This window comes from Zingiber officinale, chromosome 2A (assembly GCF_018446385.1).
Source record: "Zingiber officinale cultivar Zhangliang chromosome 2A, Zo_v1.1, whole genome shotgun sequence".
Lineage (NCBI taxonomy): Eukaryota > Viridiplantae > Streptophyta > Magnoliopsida > Zingiberales > Zingiberaceae > Zingiber > Zingiber officinale.
The window spans coordinates 11,162,107-11,177,803 of NC_055988.1; the positions used below are offsets into that span (position 1 = coordinate 11,162,107).

General features: G+C 36.8%; 1 protein-coding gene across 2 annotated transcripts; it reads right to left on the minus strand.

Annotated features, from left to right (window-relative positions):
* Window positions 1–13,404: 13,404 nt before the first annotated feature.
* LOC122044398 (transcription factor WRKY19-like) lies at window positions 13,405–14,595 on the minus strand. Of its 2 annotated transcripts, XM_042604886.1 has the most exons (3): window positions 14,274–14,595; window positions 14,048–14,185; window positions 13,409–13,955 (listed from the first exon to the last, which is right to left on the minus strand). In XM_042604886.1, the coding sequence occupies exons 1-3, from the start codon at window positions 14,513–14,515 to the stop codon at window positions 13,601–13,603; spliced, it is 735 nt and encodes a 244-aa protein (XP_042460820.1). In that variant the 5' UTR covers window positions 14,516–14,595; the 3' UTR covers window positions 13,409–13,600. The 2 variants fall into 2 exon arrangements, with proteins under 2 accessions (XP_042460821.1, XP_042460820.1); XM_042604887.1 differs by having other exon boundaries at window positions 13,405–13,955; window positions 14,048–14,595.
* Window positions 14,596–15,697: the final 1,102 nt, after the last annotated feature.

Genomic DNA, 15,697 nt, shown 5'->3' on the forward strand with positions numbered 1-15,697 from the left:
GGTAGATCAGTCTGATCGTTAGAGGAGTCTCGTCAGCGCCGGGGCCAAGAAGCCAAAGAACGTAAGAGGAGTTGTAGGGTCTAATGCCTCATCGTCGATTTGTCGGAGAAGCATCGAGGGCGATGGAGGCAAGTCTTTGACAAAGGAGGCGGGGTCTTTGACGAAGGAAGGGAGGGTTTTTTTGGCATCGAGACTTTGTGAAATATTTAGGTTTAAGAAAATTAATATTTTAACCAAAATATCTATTATCTTAAAACCCAAAAAGGTGGAAAAAGACAATGGTAGAAAAAACTATTGTCGTAACCCTTGTAATAATAGTTAAACACAATGGTTTTAAAAATCCGTTGTTGTAACTCCTCCAAACAATGCTAAAAGACAATGGTTTTTCAAAAAATGTTGTCTTTGTTAAAAAAAAACACAAAAAGACAACGATTTTTGTTAAAACCGTTGTCTTTTAACTGTTATTGATTGCAAATTTTCTTATAGTGTACTACTAAGGAGTTGTCCAACATTGAGCTAGATCAGACTGTTTACAAAAAGTGTTGGGTAACAAAGTTTGATTTCTGTACTTAATTACTGCAGAAAAGGAAAGTGCAGTTTATTACACTTTTCCTATTCTTTCTTTTGTACTCGATCCCCTCTTCTAGTGATTCCAAAAGAGATTATTAGTAGATTATCCATCGATAGGTCCACGGGACCTGGGTCTTGGAGTAGGAGTCGTCGAAGGCTCCAAACCAAGTAAAACCAAACATGTCTTTTTCTTGTTTTCTTGTTATTCCACTGCATTAGTACTTAGTTTTTAAAAAAAGAAAAAAAGTTTTTAAAACCACGTGATTCACCCTCTTCTCTCACGTGCATCTCGATCCAACAAGAGGCGCCTCTTGTTGGTTGGTCCTAGGAAGATCGTACCGATTCCACTCTACAAAAATTTGTACAAGTCCTAAACTTTTCCTAACAACCTATTGTATTCTTTAGAAATTAAATTCGGAATCGCAAACGAAACTTAACATTATTGATTTCAAATTTAACTTATCTGTTCTTAATGGCTTAGACTAGGATCGCAAACGATGCTTAACATTATTGATCCAAATCCACCTATGTTATAAATTTAATTAAATATTAATTTCTAAAATTAGATTCCAGGATTGCATGGCGAGGTACAAGTCCTTCTTGGGTATGAGATCATCTACCACCACCTAGACAAAGCCTTTTAAAGAAATTTAATATTTAATTTCCTTATATAACTCTAGGTTTAACCAAAAGGAACAATCGAATCACAAATTTGAAAAACAAAACAAAAGAAACACAACTTCGAATATCTAATCCAAAAAATCTAGAATCTCTAGCCTCTTATGTTTGGAATTCATACAAAGGAAAACTAGTATGATGCGGAAAAGAATTACTAGTTATACCTTTCTTTGTATGCAACGACTTCTTGATCTTTTACTGTATTCCTCTTCTTATCTCGGACGTTGTGTGGGCAACGATCTACCGAGATGAGAACCACCCAAGCCCTTCTTCTTCCTCCTTGCAAGTTTCGACCAAGCACTCCTCCTTGAGATGAAGAGTTTCGGCCACCACCACTAAGCTCCAAGGGATGCTAGAAACAAAGCTTTCTTTCTCTCATTCTTCTCCAAGCTAGAACCGACCACCAACAAGAGCTCCAAGAGAGGGATGAAACTGACCACTAAAGAAGAAGAGAAGAGGAGAAGAGCAAGTTCTAGGGTCGTCCACCACCAAGGAAAAGATGGAGGAAAATATAATAGAGTTGTATCCCATGAAGGCATCCCTGTCCCGTCTTTTATATTCCTTGGTCTTGACAAATAATAAAAAATTAAATAAAACCTTCCTTATTTTCTTTGCCATGAAAAGGAAAATTTTAATTAATTAAAACCAATTTCCTTTTCCTAAATATCATGGTCGGCCACCTCATTGTTCCAAATAAGGAAAGTTTTAACACAAAATTAAAACTTCCTAATTTGTTTCCGAAAATTTTAAAATAAAAATTTCTCTAATAATTTTTCCCTTCATGGTTGGTTATAAAAGGAATTTTATAAATTAAAATCTCTCTATTAAAACATGTGGATGATTTCCAAAAAGAAAAGTTATCTTTTAAAAATAAAATCTTCCTCTCAATCTACAAATAAGGAAAGATATCAAATCTTTTCTTAATCTTTTGTAGAAATTTATAAAAGAAAAAATTTATAATTTTAAAACTCTCTTTTAAATCATGAACATGGTTACAAAAAAGGAAAGTTTTCTCAAAATTAAAATATTTCTTTCAATCTAAAAATAAGGAAAGATATCAAATCTTTTCTTAATCTTTTGTAGAAAGCTATAAAAGGAATGATTTATAATTTTAAACTCTCTTTTAAAACCATGGAATCCACATAAGAAAAATTTTAAACTTTTAATTTGATGTGGCCGGCCACACCAAGCTTGGGTTCAAGCTAGGGCCGACCACACAACTTGGCTCATCCTATTTACTTGGCCGACCCAAGTTTGGGTTCCAAGCTTGCTTGGCCGACCACCTTAGGATGGGTATAAAGGTGGTATAATACTTTATAAATAAGAAGCTACGATAGGGACCGAGAGGAGGAATTGGTTTTGGTCTTCCAATGAAATTAAGCTTCCCGTGTTCGCCCTGAACACTCAACTTAATTTCATCAATAATAATTCATACCACTAAAGGATTATTATTGAACTACCGCACCAATCCCAAATTATATTTTGGGCTCCTTCTTATTATGAGTGTGTTAATCTCCCTGTGTTTAAGATGTCGAATGTCCACTAATTAAATGAGTTACTGAGAACTCACTTCAATTAATATATTTGTCCAAGAGTAGTACCACTCAACTTTATCGTCATGTCGGACTAAGTCCACCTGCAGGGTTTAACATGACAATCCTTATGAGTTCCTCTTGGGAACATTATCAACCTAGATTACTAGGACACAGTTTTCTTCTATAATCAACAACACACACTATAAGTAATATCATTTCCCAAATTATCGGGTCTTTTGATTTATCGAGCTAAATCTCATCCTTTGATAAGTTAAAGAAATAAATATTAAATATATGTGCCTGTTATTATTTTAGGATTAACAGCGCATACTTCCATAATAACTAAGATCTTGTTCTTTTATTAAGTCGATATAAAAAGAACTTACCTTAAATGATCCTGCTCGATACACTTAGAGTGTACTAGTGTAATTTATTAGTTGAGATAAACTAATACCTAATTACACTACGACTATTCCAATGGTTTGTTCCTTTCCATCTTAGTTGCAAGCTCCTGTTTATAATTTATAAAGAACTGATACCATGATCTTCTGTGTGTGACACCACACACCATGTTATATACAATATAAATTAATTGAACAATTACACTTAGCATCAATATAGACATTTTTGACCAATGTGATTCTTTATTTCAAAATAAATGTTTACAAAAGCTAAGTTTTTAGTATACACTCTAACAATCTCCCACTTATACTAAAAGACTAAGCTGTCATATCTGTTGTCATACATTTGATTCCCATCCCCTCCACATGCCGATCAAAAGCTTTCGCCGGAAGGGCCTTTGTGAAAGGATCTGCCAGGTTATCTACTGATGCAATCTTAGCGACAATGACTTCTCCTCGCTTGACGATGTCTCGTATCAGGCGGTACTTACGCTCTATATGTTTACTTGCCTTATGGGTTCGTGGTTCCTTTGAGTTTGCAACTGCACCGCTATTATCACAATAAATTGTGATGATTTTGGGCAAACCAGGAATCATATCTAAGTCCATTAGGAAGTTCCTAAGCCATACAGCTTCTTTGGCTGCCTCAGAGGTTGCCACATACTCAGCTTCCATGGTTGAGTCTGAAACGTATTTCTGCTTAACACTCCTCCATGCAATGGTTCCACCTCCTAAAGTAAACACATAGTCTGATGTAGACTTACTATTGTCTCTATCTGATTGGAAGTTTGAATCCGTGTAACCCACAGGGAGCAAATTATCTGCTTGGTAAACTAGCATATAATCTCTAGTCCTTCTCAGGTACGTCAATATATGCTTTACAGCAGTCCAATGTCCTTGTCCAGAGTTACTTTGATATCTGCTAACCATGTCCATGAAAAAACAGATATCCGGTCTCGTACACAACATTGCATACTTTAAGCTTTCTACAGCCGAAGCATAAGGAACTGCCTTCATGTCCTCTATCTCTTTTGATGTCTTCGGAGATATCTCTTTAGATAAAGCTACTCCATGCCGAAAGGTAAGAAACCTTTCTTGGAGTTTTACATGCTAAAACGAGCAAGGAATGTATCTATATATGAAGCTTGAGATAGACACAACATCCTTTTCTTGCGATCCCTTATGACTTTGATCCCAAGAATATGTGCACATTCTCCTAAGTCCTTCATATTGAATTGTTTGGACAACCATACCCTTACGTCCGATAACACTTGGACAACCATACCCTTACGTCCGATACCACCACGTTTCCGTTACACTTCTTGTATACACAAGACTCATTCGGACACTGAATAAATCCATATGATTGGATTACTTCGTTAAATCGGATGTTCCAAGATCTTGAAGCTTGCTTTAGTCCATAAATTGGCTGATTGAGCTTGCACACTAGATGCTCTTTATCTTTTTTAATGAACCCCTCTGGTTGTTTCATATGGATGTTTTCTTCAAGACTTCCATTAAGGAAAGCTGTCTTGACATCCATTTGCCAAACCTCATAATCCATATAAGCGGCAATGGATAAGAGTATCCGGATAGACTTAAGCATAGCTACTGATGAAAAAGTCTCCTCATAATCGATTCCCTCTTTCTCAGTATACCCTTTCGCAACAAGCCTTGCTTTGAAGGTTTCTACCTTCCCGTCTATCCCTCTTTTCTTTTTATAGATCCACTTTCATCCAACGGCTTTTACACCATTTGGTGGTTCCACAAGCTCCCAGACCTTATTAGAATACATAGATTCTATTTCAATATTCATTGCCTTTTGCCAAGATACTGCATCTTTATCTTGGAGTGCTTCGTCATATGTACGGGGATCAGGTTCATGTTTACCTCATTAATTATCTTATCCATTAATTATCTTATCAACCTTAAATTACCTCAAACACTATGAATTTTGTATGTCACGTTAGTGTGGACGTATACAAATTCAAATATTTATAAGAGGAGGTTTTACCCATTTTATTATCTTGTCAACCTAACTTTATGACAAATAAAATTACCTCAAACACCGTGAATTATGTATGTCACGTTAGTGTGGACGTATACAAATTCAGACATTTGTAAGAGGGGGTTTCACCTTTCTTCATGACAAATTAATAGTTGGTATTCCTTTGGTCACACAAAACAATAGCAGTGACTCCGTTGGAGAGGATACTATTGAATGCGTCTAAGTGTATACCATTACTTGATACTTAGTCCATTAAATAGGATTATGCCCCTTCAGTTGGAGAAGATCACACGCTCCTAAATAATTTCCTATAACCATCCATAAAGGAAGTTTGATCTAATAATCCGTAACAAACCCATCCGTTGTGGAGGGAGGCACTCAGAGCCAACACGCAAGCTTGTTGCATCACTTACAAACCAGTAATGGAGACCGTGGAATTTATTTAAAAATCTCTCTCCCACTTAGTTATTTAAGGTGAGGAATTTTAACCTAGCTAGCACACATCACACACATAACAGTAAATAAAAGCAATAAATATGGAAATTAATTTTCCAACTATTATAGTCTTTTCCATCACTGTCCTTCGCGTGCTGCCAGCCCTAGGGTTCATGTCGTCAGGTCCATCGAGCTTTCTTTTCCGTTGCGCCTTTGGTCCTTCAATAGCACCACACCTCGCAAGGATACAATCCACGACAGAAAATAAAATTTTACATACATCGATCTTATATTCCACAAGGGAATGTATATCAAGTCTAGATCGAACATATATGTAAAATCCTAGGGCTAATATAGGTCCTGCTATATTAGTTAAATACAATCATGCACACATAATAAAATACCCTTGACATGTCCAAGGGTCCAATCACACACAATATCTATAAGTCATAATAGTTGGAGCCTGCAACCACAGAGTTGGCACATCCTACTATTATCCTGCCTAAATTATGTATGACATGTGTATAATTAAATTGAAAATCAAACACGCAGAGGCAAACCCTAGCTCTGATACCAATTGTTGGTTGGTCCTAGGAAGATCGTACCGGTTCCACTATACAAAAATTTGTACAAGCCCTGAACCTTCCTAACAACCTATTGTGTTCTTTAGAAATTAAATTCGGAATCGCAAACGGAACTTAACATTATTGATTCCAAATTTAACTTATCTGTTCTTAATGGTTTAGACTTGGATCGCAAACGATGCTTAACATTATTGATCCAAATCCACTTATGTTATAAATTCAATTAAATATTAATTTCTAAAATTGACTTCCAGGACTGCATGGCAAGGCACTAGTCCTTCTTGGGTATGGGATCATCCACCACCGCCTAGACAAAGCCTTTTAAAGAAATCTAATATTTAATTTCCTTATATAACTCTAGGTTTAACCAAAAGGAACAATCGAATCACAAATTCAAAAAACAAAACAAAAGAAACACAACTTCGAATATCTAATCCGAAAATCTAGAATCTTTAGCCTCTTATGTTTGGAATTCATACAAAGGAAAACTAGTATGATGGGGAAAAGAATTACTAGGTATACCTTTCTTTGTATGCAACGACCTCTTGATCTTCTACCGTATTCATCTTCTTATCTCGGACGTTGTGTGGGCAACAATCTACCAAGATGAGAAGCACCCAAGACCTTCTTCTTCCTCCTTGCAAGTTTCGGCCAAGCACTCCTCCTTGAGATGAAGAGTATCGGCCACCACCACCAAGCTCCAAGGGATGCTAGAAACAAAGCCTCCTTTCTCTCCTTCTTCTCCAAGCTAGAACCGACCACCAACAAGAGCTCCAAGAGAGGGATGAAACCGGCCACTAAAGAAGAAGAGAAGAGGAGAAGAGTAAGGTCTAGGGTCGGCCACCACCAAGGAAAAGATGGAGGAAAATATAATAGAGTTGTATCCCATGAAGGCACCCTTACCCCCTCTTTTATATTCCTTGGTCTTGGCAAATAAGGAAAAATTAAATAAAACCTTCCTTATTTTCTTTGCCATGAAAAGGAAAATTTTAATTAATTAAAACCAATTTCCTTTTCCTAAATATCATGGTCGACCATCTCATTGTTCCAAGTAAGGAAAGTTTTAACACAAAATTAAAACTTCCTAATTTATTTCCAGAAATTTTAAAATAAAAATTTCTCTAATAATTTTTCCCTTCATGGTTGGTTATAAAAGGAATTTTATAAATTAAAATCTCTCTATTAAAACATGTGGATGATTTCCAAAAAGAAAAGTTATCTTTTAAAATTAAAATCTTTCTCTCAATCTACAAATAAGGAAAGATATCAAATCTTTTCTTAATGTTTTGTAGAAACTTATAAAAGAAAAAATTTATAATTTTAAAACTCTCTTTTAAATCATGAACATGGTTACAAAAAGGAAAGTTTTCTCAAAATTAAAATCTTCCTTTCAATCTACAAATAAGGAAAGATATCAAATCTTTTCTTAATCTTTTGTAGAAAGCTATAAAAGAAAAGATTTATAATTTTAAACTCTCTTTTAAAACCATGAAATCCACATAAGAAAAATTTTAAAAAATTAAAATCCTTTTAATTTGATGTGGCCGGCCACACCAAGCTTGGGTTCAAGCTAGGGCCGACCACATAACTTGGCTCATCCTATTTGCTTGGCTGACCCAAGCTTGGGTTCCAAGCTTGCTTGGCCGACCACCTTAGGATGGGTATAAAGGTGGGTATAATACTTTATAAATAAGATACTACGATAGGGACCGAGAGGAGAAATTGGTTTTGGTCTCCCGATGAAATTAAGCTTCCCGTGTTCACCCCGAACACCTAACTTAATTTTATCAATAATAATTTATACCACTAAAGAATTATTATTGAACTACCGCACCAGTCACAAATTACATTTTGGGCTCCTTATTATTAGTGTGTTAATCTCCCTGTGTTTAAGATGTCAAATGTCCACTAATTAAATGAGTTACTGACAACTCACTTCAATTAATCTCTTTGTCCAAGAGTAATACCACTCAACCTTATCTTCATGTTGGACTAATTCCACCTACAGAGTTTAACATGACAATTCTTATGAGCTCCTCTTGGAAACATTATTAACCTAGATTACTATGACACAGTTTCCTTTTATAATCAACAACACACACTATAAGTAATATCATTTCCCAACTTATCGGACCTTTTGATTTATCGAGCTAAATCTCACCCTTTGATAAGTTAAAGAAATAAATACTAAATATATGTGCCTGTTATTATATTAGGATTAAGAGCACATACTTCCATAATAACTAAGTTATTATTCTTTTATTAAGTCAATATAAAAAGAACTTACCTTAAATGGTCTTGCTCAATACACTTAGAGTGTACTAGTGTAATTTATTAGTCAAGATAAACTAATACCTAATTACACTACGACTATTCCAATGGTGTGTTCCTTTCATCTTAGTTGCGAGCTCTTGTTTATAATTTATAAAGAACTGATAACATGATCTTCTGTGTGTGACACCATATATCATGTTATCTACAATATAAATTAATTGAACAACTACACTTAGCATAAATGTAGACATTTTTTACCAATGTGATTCTTTATTTCAAAACAAATGTTTACAAAATCTAGGCTTTTTGTATACACTCTAACACCTCTAATGCGATCCAGGATGCCTCATGTGGATAAAGCTTTATCTGAAGTGTAACGGTCGTTAATGTCTCTGCCATGTTGGAAGGCACCTTCGTGCAGATTGAAGGTGCCTTCATGCCTCTGCTCAAGGAGCCTTAAGCAGAGGCACGAAGGCACCTTTAAGCTTGCTTAAGGAGCCTTCACACCTTTTCATCCAAGGTGCCTTAGGCATATTGGAGGCACCTCAGGTCTCGAATGCGGCAGCTTCTCTACCGAAGCTAAAGGCGCCTCCAACGCCATTGGAGGCGCCTCTAGTACTATTCATCCGAACTGTCTCTTTCCCATGCTTGCTTGGATGATGCTCCGATTATCCAGAATTGAGCTCACTCGAACCCAACTCAAGTCTTCTCCTTGAGTAGGCTTCCTCCCCGGCTTTTGGTCCCTCAAAGCATGTTTCATTCTCGTCCATGGGTGTACTCTTCTGCAGTACCTCGTCTCTTAGATACACCAAGTCTGTCGAGTCGCTTCCCGTATCATCCTTTTTGCTAGATGTGTCTTCCGCTCGACTTCTTGTGTTCCTAAGTTCTTGCACAATTAGACACGAGGCATCGAAACCACAGAACGTAACTTAACTTGGTCGACTACATTAAAACTAACCAAGGGTACTTACAGTAATCTCATAACCAATCTTCTATTCTCAAGATGTCACAAATTTTAAACATTCACAGTTACTGTTAGCAAGCCCGCATAGGGCATATACTCATCCTAAGGATGAAAAAGGTGGCATGGATATGGCATAGTTTGATGTGTGTAGATTATATATATTTTTATGCATTTTTTAACGCACATCCACTTGTATTTCATGAGTATAATATATGTTTATTGCATTCTATTTCATTATTATGTCCTACTTCCATTCATTTTATTCGGAGATCTACTCTTATTTTGATTAACAGGACACAATTCAGAGTAGAAATGGACATTCAATACAAAAATTGTCCCTTGACACACTCGTGTTCCTCGGACCAAATGGGGGGGGGGGGGGGGGGCAAATAATGTCAAAATGGAGCCAAATTTCTTTCACATAACCAGAACGAGCTAAAGAACATGTTTAAGTTAATTTCTTATTTTTCACAGAATGTTACATGCCATGGCCATGCCTTTTAGTCACGACCATGTCAAATTCCAGACAACACTATAGAGCAAAAGTAAAATGGCCATAACTTTGTGATTGGTTGGAATTATGGGTTGTTCCAGATGTCAAATTGTAGCTAATTTCAAAATATACAACTTTTATTCAGAGTATAATAGAATAAAACATGGTATAGCTATGATAAAAGGCACTACCATGCCTCCCAGCCATGGTCACATCATACCCTTCGCCCAAACTGCAGACCAAACTTTAAACCACCATAACTTTCAATTTGGTTGAAAATAGAGCTTGATCTAAATATCATATTCTATATAATTTCAAGGGATATAACTTTAGTCCAGGGTGAAATACTAGAAAACCAAGTTTAAGGGGCGAAAAGTCCATTTTGGAGGAACCCTGTAAACCTAACAGATCTAGACAGTTTGGATGAGGTATAAAAGGGTTAAGAAACTCATTATTTGACTCATCTTGGGTTTGTAACTTCATCCCTCTCCTTGGGGAAGGGTTATCCCCTTAGGAGGAAACCCTAGAGATTCCATATTCTCCGATCTGTATGATCCGTCCACCTCTGGAGCAAGGATTGCAAGCAAGAAGATCGACGACACATAGATAAACATTCCTCTCTTCGATATCTTGTCTCTTAATTATAAATTCTTTGCGATGGAGTAGATCTCTAGATCTAGGATGTAGAAAGTAATTGTGATATTTTGATTGATGTATAAACTATGTATATGTCATTTCCTTATTCAATGAAATATTTATGTCATGTTCTATGTGTCTTGTGTCTTGTAAGTGTTTGATGAAATGCGTGAATGGTGTAAACATATTGATGTGAGGGATTAGTTACTATGTAGAGGAGGTACTTTGGATTATATGATTGGAAACATTGTGACAGAGAGTATTCCTTTAACTAGGCTTTCTGGAGTATCATCTTGAATTGGGAGCTAATCCTCCATGAGGGATTAGTTAATCAGAGCTTAATGAGTTTTCACTAATTCTGTGTTAAGAAGTGATTTATGTAATCTAGATCATATGATTGAGGGGCCCTCGGTGACAAAGGGTAACCCTTTAACCAGACCTTGTGCATTACCTTTTCTACTTAGTAGTACTAAATGCCAATGGGAAGAACACTCAAGTGGGATCGTCGCAGGGTTGCACCAGTAACTTTATTAGAATTCCTACAAGAGTGTAAGTATGGAGGAAAGATTTTTTTGAAACGATATATAGGGACATTAATCGACATCATAATGAAATTAAAATTCTAGAAATCATCTCCCTAAGCTCATCACCTCTCAGGATCATCTCTCTTTCTTCTCTCAATCTCCCTCTTTCAAGTGCTTGTGAACTAACCTTCGATTATTTAGATAATTCACTCTACAAAATTGACTAGTGCTTAATAAACAGTCTCTATGGGATTGATATTTTATTACTTGACGACAACCATGTACTTCCGAGTTATACAACATGGTCTTAAGGGAGACGATGTCAGGATCTGCCTTTGAGGGAGAGTATCAATGACCGGTGCCGAGACAGAGTTGTTGTCAACAATAGTAGTGAAGACTGAGAAGGAGTTTGTCGCTAAGACTGAGAGGGAGTTTGTTGTTGAGATTAAGAGAGAATTTGTCACAGAGACTGAGAGGGAGTTTGTCACTGAAATTAAGAGGGAGTTAGAAATTGAGAGTAAGTTTGTTGCCGAGACTAAGAGAGAGTCTGAGACCGAGTGAGTGTCTATCGTCGATACTGTAAGGGAGTTTATCGCCGAGACTAGACTGATAGCAAGTTTGTCGCCGAGACTGATAGAGAGTTTATAGCCAAGAATGAGGAGTCGAGACTTATCCTTGATGAATTAGACTTAGTCAGCGAGGATGAGGGTACTGAGCAGGTTCGATCAAGTATGAGTCCTAACTGAATGGATTTAACTTTCCCTTAAGTTAAGTTTAACCTGTTTCAACTTTGATAATTAGGTCAACAACACTCTTAACCCACAAGACATGCAAGGGTGGAAGGAAACCACCATATCAAATGCCACAGTGGTCTCTTGGTCAATTGGTATGCGGCCACTTAACAGGTGGGATCCTCTAATCCGTAATTTACGAACTAGAAGATGGTCCATAAATTCTGATTAATGGATTTTAGTAGATCCTATATGTAAATATATAGGGCCCACTCAAATTCACTAATATATGTAGTGGACCATTCTTGGACCGTAATTTATGGACCAGAGGATCCGTCCTCGTCATTTAACACGTGTGTACAGGAGGCACACAACTAGAACTTTGTTGGCCACCATGAACTAAAAGCAAGTAAAAAAATAAAATAAAACTAAGGTGACATTTGGTTAAATGATGGGAATGACTATGAGTATAAGTTTAGTAGTAAGATGGAAAAGGAATGAGAATGAAAATAAAACTACCTAATTATATGAGTTTGGTTGATTCCTATAAATTTAAAAATTATTTTCAAATTATAATTCTTAAATATAATATAAATTTTATTTTTAACTATTATTTTATTCTCTAATTCTTGATCAACCAAACATCCTCTCGAATGCTTCTTGACTATGATTAAGGAACATGTGTGTCCGGAAGGATAATTTATTCATGCATATTTATCATCTCCTACTATGCTGGGAGAAGTCCTATTATTTTATTATTTTCCAGTAAAGAATGCACATATTTCAAATCGGAAAATTATGAAAAGTAGCACTAAGTCTAATTATTCAAGTGGGGCCTAACGAAGTGGTGCGGCCCACAGTTTTATACTCAGGTGGAGCATAGTGGTAGACTGATGATTCCGTTGGTCTTCGATGTGAGTGTTTTTTCGATGGGAGTATTTTTTTTAGATTTATTTTGATAGTACATAAAAATTTTTATGGGGCAATTACATCCATGATTAATCAGTTTGAATAATTAAAATCTTGAATTATAAAAAAAAAAAAATTAGGAAGTCATATTTTTGTTGAACTTGAGAGATAGATGCATCTCGATTAGCTCTTATAAATCAAATTAAAGAGATTTATGTCACTTATAAACGGTTGATTTTTTAAAATTTTTTCATATATCCAGTTTTTGGATTTATTATATCTAAAACTAGATTCTCCTCTCGGTAAACAAGCAACAGACAATCAAAATTTTACTTCGATAATTCGATATCATGAGTTACTATTATATTATAAACAATTGATTGATATATTTGAATCGAACAAACTTACACCATTCTATTGATAATTCGATTATTCAATATTAATCAATTGATAATGTTCTCAATAGTTTGATAGATTAATGTGATAAGCTATGGAATAAATAATTTTATACTAGTTCAGTTGGTTTGATTTTGATAAAAAAATTTGATCGATTCAATTTATTTGTAAACAAATTAATTTAATTAATTTATATTTTTTTTAAAATTCGTTTTTGAACAGATTATTCATCCCATTGGACGTCAACAAACAACTGGTCATCAGAATTTTACAACGTTATCATCGTTACCAGAATTTTACAACGATATCATCGTCTATTCGGCTAAAAGGATGAATCACTAGAGGAACTGATTACATGGAATTATAAGATTACATAATGCTTTACTATTTTTTTTCTCAGTTTAAACAACAATCCAGCAACCAACACCACAATTTCACCAATGTCTGCAATCTAATCACACACTATGACATCCATTCCACTCCTGCCCAGATGCTGGCAGGGTCGATCTCCCCGTCTCTGTCAAACTCCATTGGAAGCCAACTGCTCTCTGCTCCATGAAAGCCCCCAAACTGGTACGGCGAAGAAGAGAAAAACTGCTCCTCCATGGGCCCAAAGGAAGGCGCAATCTGCCCCACAAAGTACTCCTCCTCTCCAACTTTCAGCGCCGCCGCACTCTGTTCCTGATCGTGCTGCTCGAGGCAAGTGTGGTCCCCATGGTAGGTGACGACGTGGACCGAGGGGTCGTCGTCCGATCGCTGCACCTGCTTCTTCGCGGGGCATCCGTGCGAGGCCCGATGAGCGCACCGGAAATAGGCCCTGCGGCGATCGAGAAAAGCCCGTCAGAATGGTTTTGGTCGAATGAGATCGACTGCACTACTGTTCTGTAACTGTAGTGACTAATGGCTGACCTTGGATATTTAGCTCCGAGAATCTCTTTCTGGCCATACTTCCTCCATGTGAAGCCGTCGCCCTCCCCCTGGCCTTTCACTCCGCCGGACACCGAGCTCAGCCTCACCTGGCACCTCCATGATCGCAGCAGCGACATCCTGCAATTGAAACCAGAGAATTAATCCTTCATCGTCGGTCGGCTTCACGGCCATGTGGGTCAGTACTGCGTGAATACGAAGCACGTGCCTTCTTCTGGGCGTCAAGGTGCGAGGTCGCAGGGCGAGCGAGGAGAACAGAGACTGATCGTGGCCGGCTTTAGTGCTGAAGGATTCGGCCATGAGAAACGAGTTGTGGATGGAGGAAGCGATCCTGGGAGTTAGAGCCTTGCAGAGGTCAAGGCAATGCAGATTTAACTCCAGCTCCTTGAGCAGCTCCTTGGCTTGGCTGAGCTCGGCGAGCAGAGCAGCAGCGCAGGCATTGCTCTCCATGGACGCAGCTAGCTAGCTGTCAAGAAGCAGGGGAATGGATATATCAGCTCGAATTTCCGACGCTGTGCTGTGCTGTGCTGTGCTGTAGTAGAAGATCGATCGAAGTGCTTCCCGAGCGAGTTATATAGAATAGGGCTCAATGAAGAAGCGCGTGGAAATTCAACGGCGAGGGATTTGCCAGACAAAACGAGTCGCTGGGAGCCCGGGATGCGAAGTGGAGTATATGAGATTTTGCACGTGAGAAATTGTGGGGAAGAGGACGAGAACTAACTAATATTGGAACGTGTAAACCTCAACAAATACATCCTCTCTGTTGACTGAGGTGCTGTCTCAGAATGAGACTTCTTATTAACCGTACTTTTAAAAAAAATTATAGAGTTTCTTTTATATAGGACCGTTTCAGATCATTATAAAAAATTTTACTTGGATAATTTTTTAAATTAATTTATTGTCTAAGTGACTTATAAATGATAAACATATAGACATGTGTGGTATGAGATTTCGAATTCAAGTCTCTTTAGTAATAAATAAATTTCTCTTTGAAGAATCTGTTGACTGAGATATTATTTCAGTAGTGGGAGTTCTTATCAATACAAATGATACCGTGCCTCTAAAAAATTCCTTAAGGATTTTGGATGGGTCACTATAAAAAATTTATTCAGATAATTTTTTTATACCAGGACATAGCAGAACTAAAGATACATAATTTTATGACCCAGAGGTTATCCTCAAAATATCATTATTTGAAATTAATATCTCGATCATACACACTTTCAAATTTTAATTATGTATCTATATTTATCTCTCCAAAGGAGAAATGCATATTTTATTCGATTATTTTTATTTTTAAAAAAAATATTTTGCACTTTTTTGCATGCTCCTATTGGCCTCGGCAATTGGCATATTGGTTGGGCGGGCCCATTACTGTGACTATTTTTTGCACGAACTCAGGAACAGCATGAGCCGAGTGCCATGTGGAGCGACACTAAACCGATCGTTGCTTTTAAAAAATTACAAAGTGAGTGTTTCATTTTATTCTGAAAATATTTTAAATTATCTGTTACGTATTATTTACTATATTAAACAATGTTATAGCCCACGCTGTCACACCTTTATTGATCTTCCACAGTTCCACTCCAACTCGTTGAAACACGGAAGGTTACGACTGATGTAGAATTTTTA

Bases quoted from the DNA above. Each gene is read 5' to 3' on its own strand.
- LOC122044398 (XM_042604886.1), bottom strand. From the start codon at position 14,515: ATGGAGAGCAATGCCTGCGCTGCTGCTCTGCTCGCCGAGCTCAGCCAA. The intron at 14,186-14,273 runs GCACGTGCTTCG...TTTCAATTGCAG, and splicing joins ACCTTGACGCCCAGAAGAAG to GATGTCGCTGCTGCGATCAT. The intron at 13,956-14,047 runs GTCAGCCATTAG...CGATCGCCGCAG, and splicing joins CTCGGAGCTAAATATCCAAG to GGCCTATTTCCGGTGCGCTC.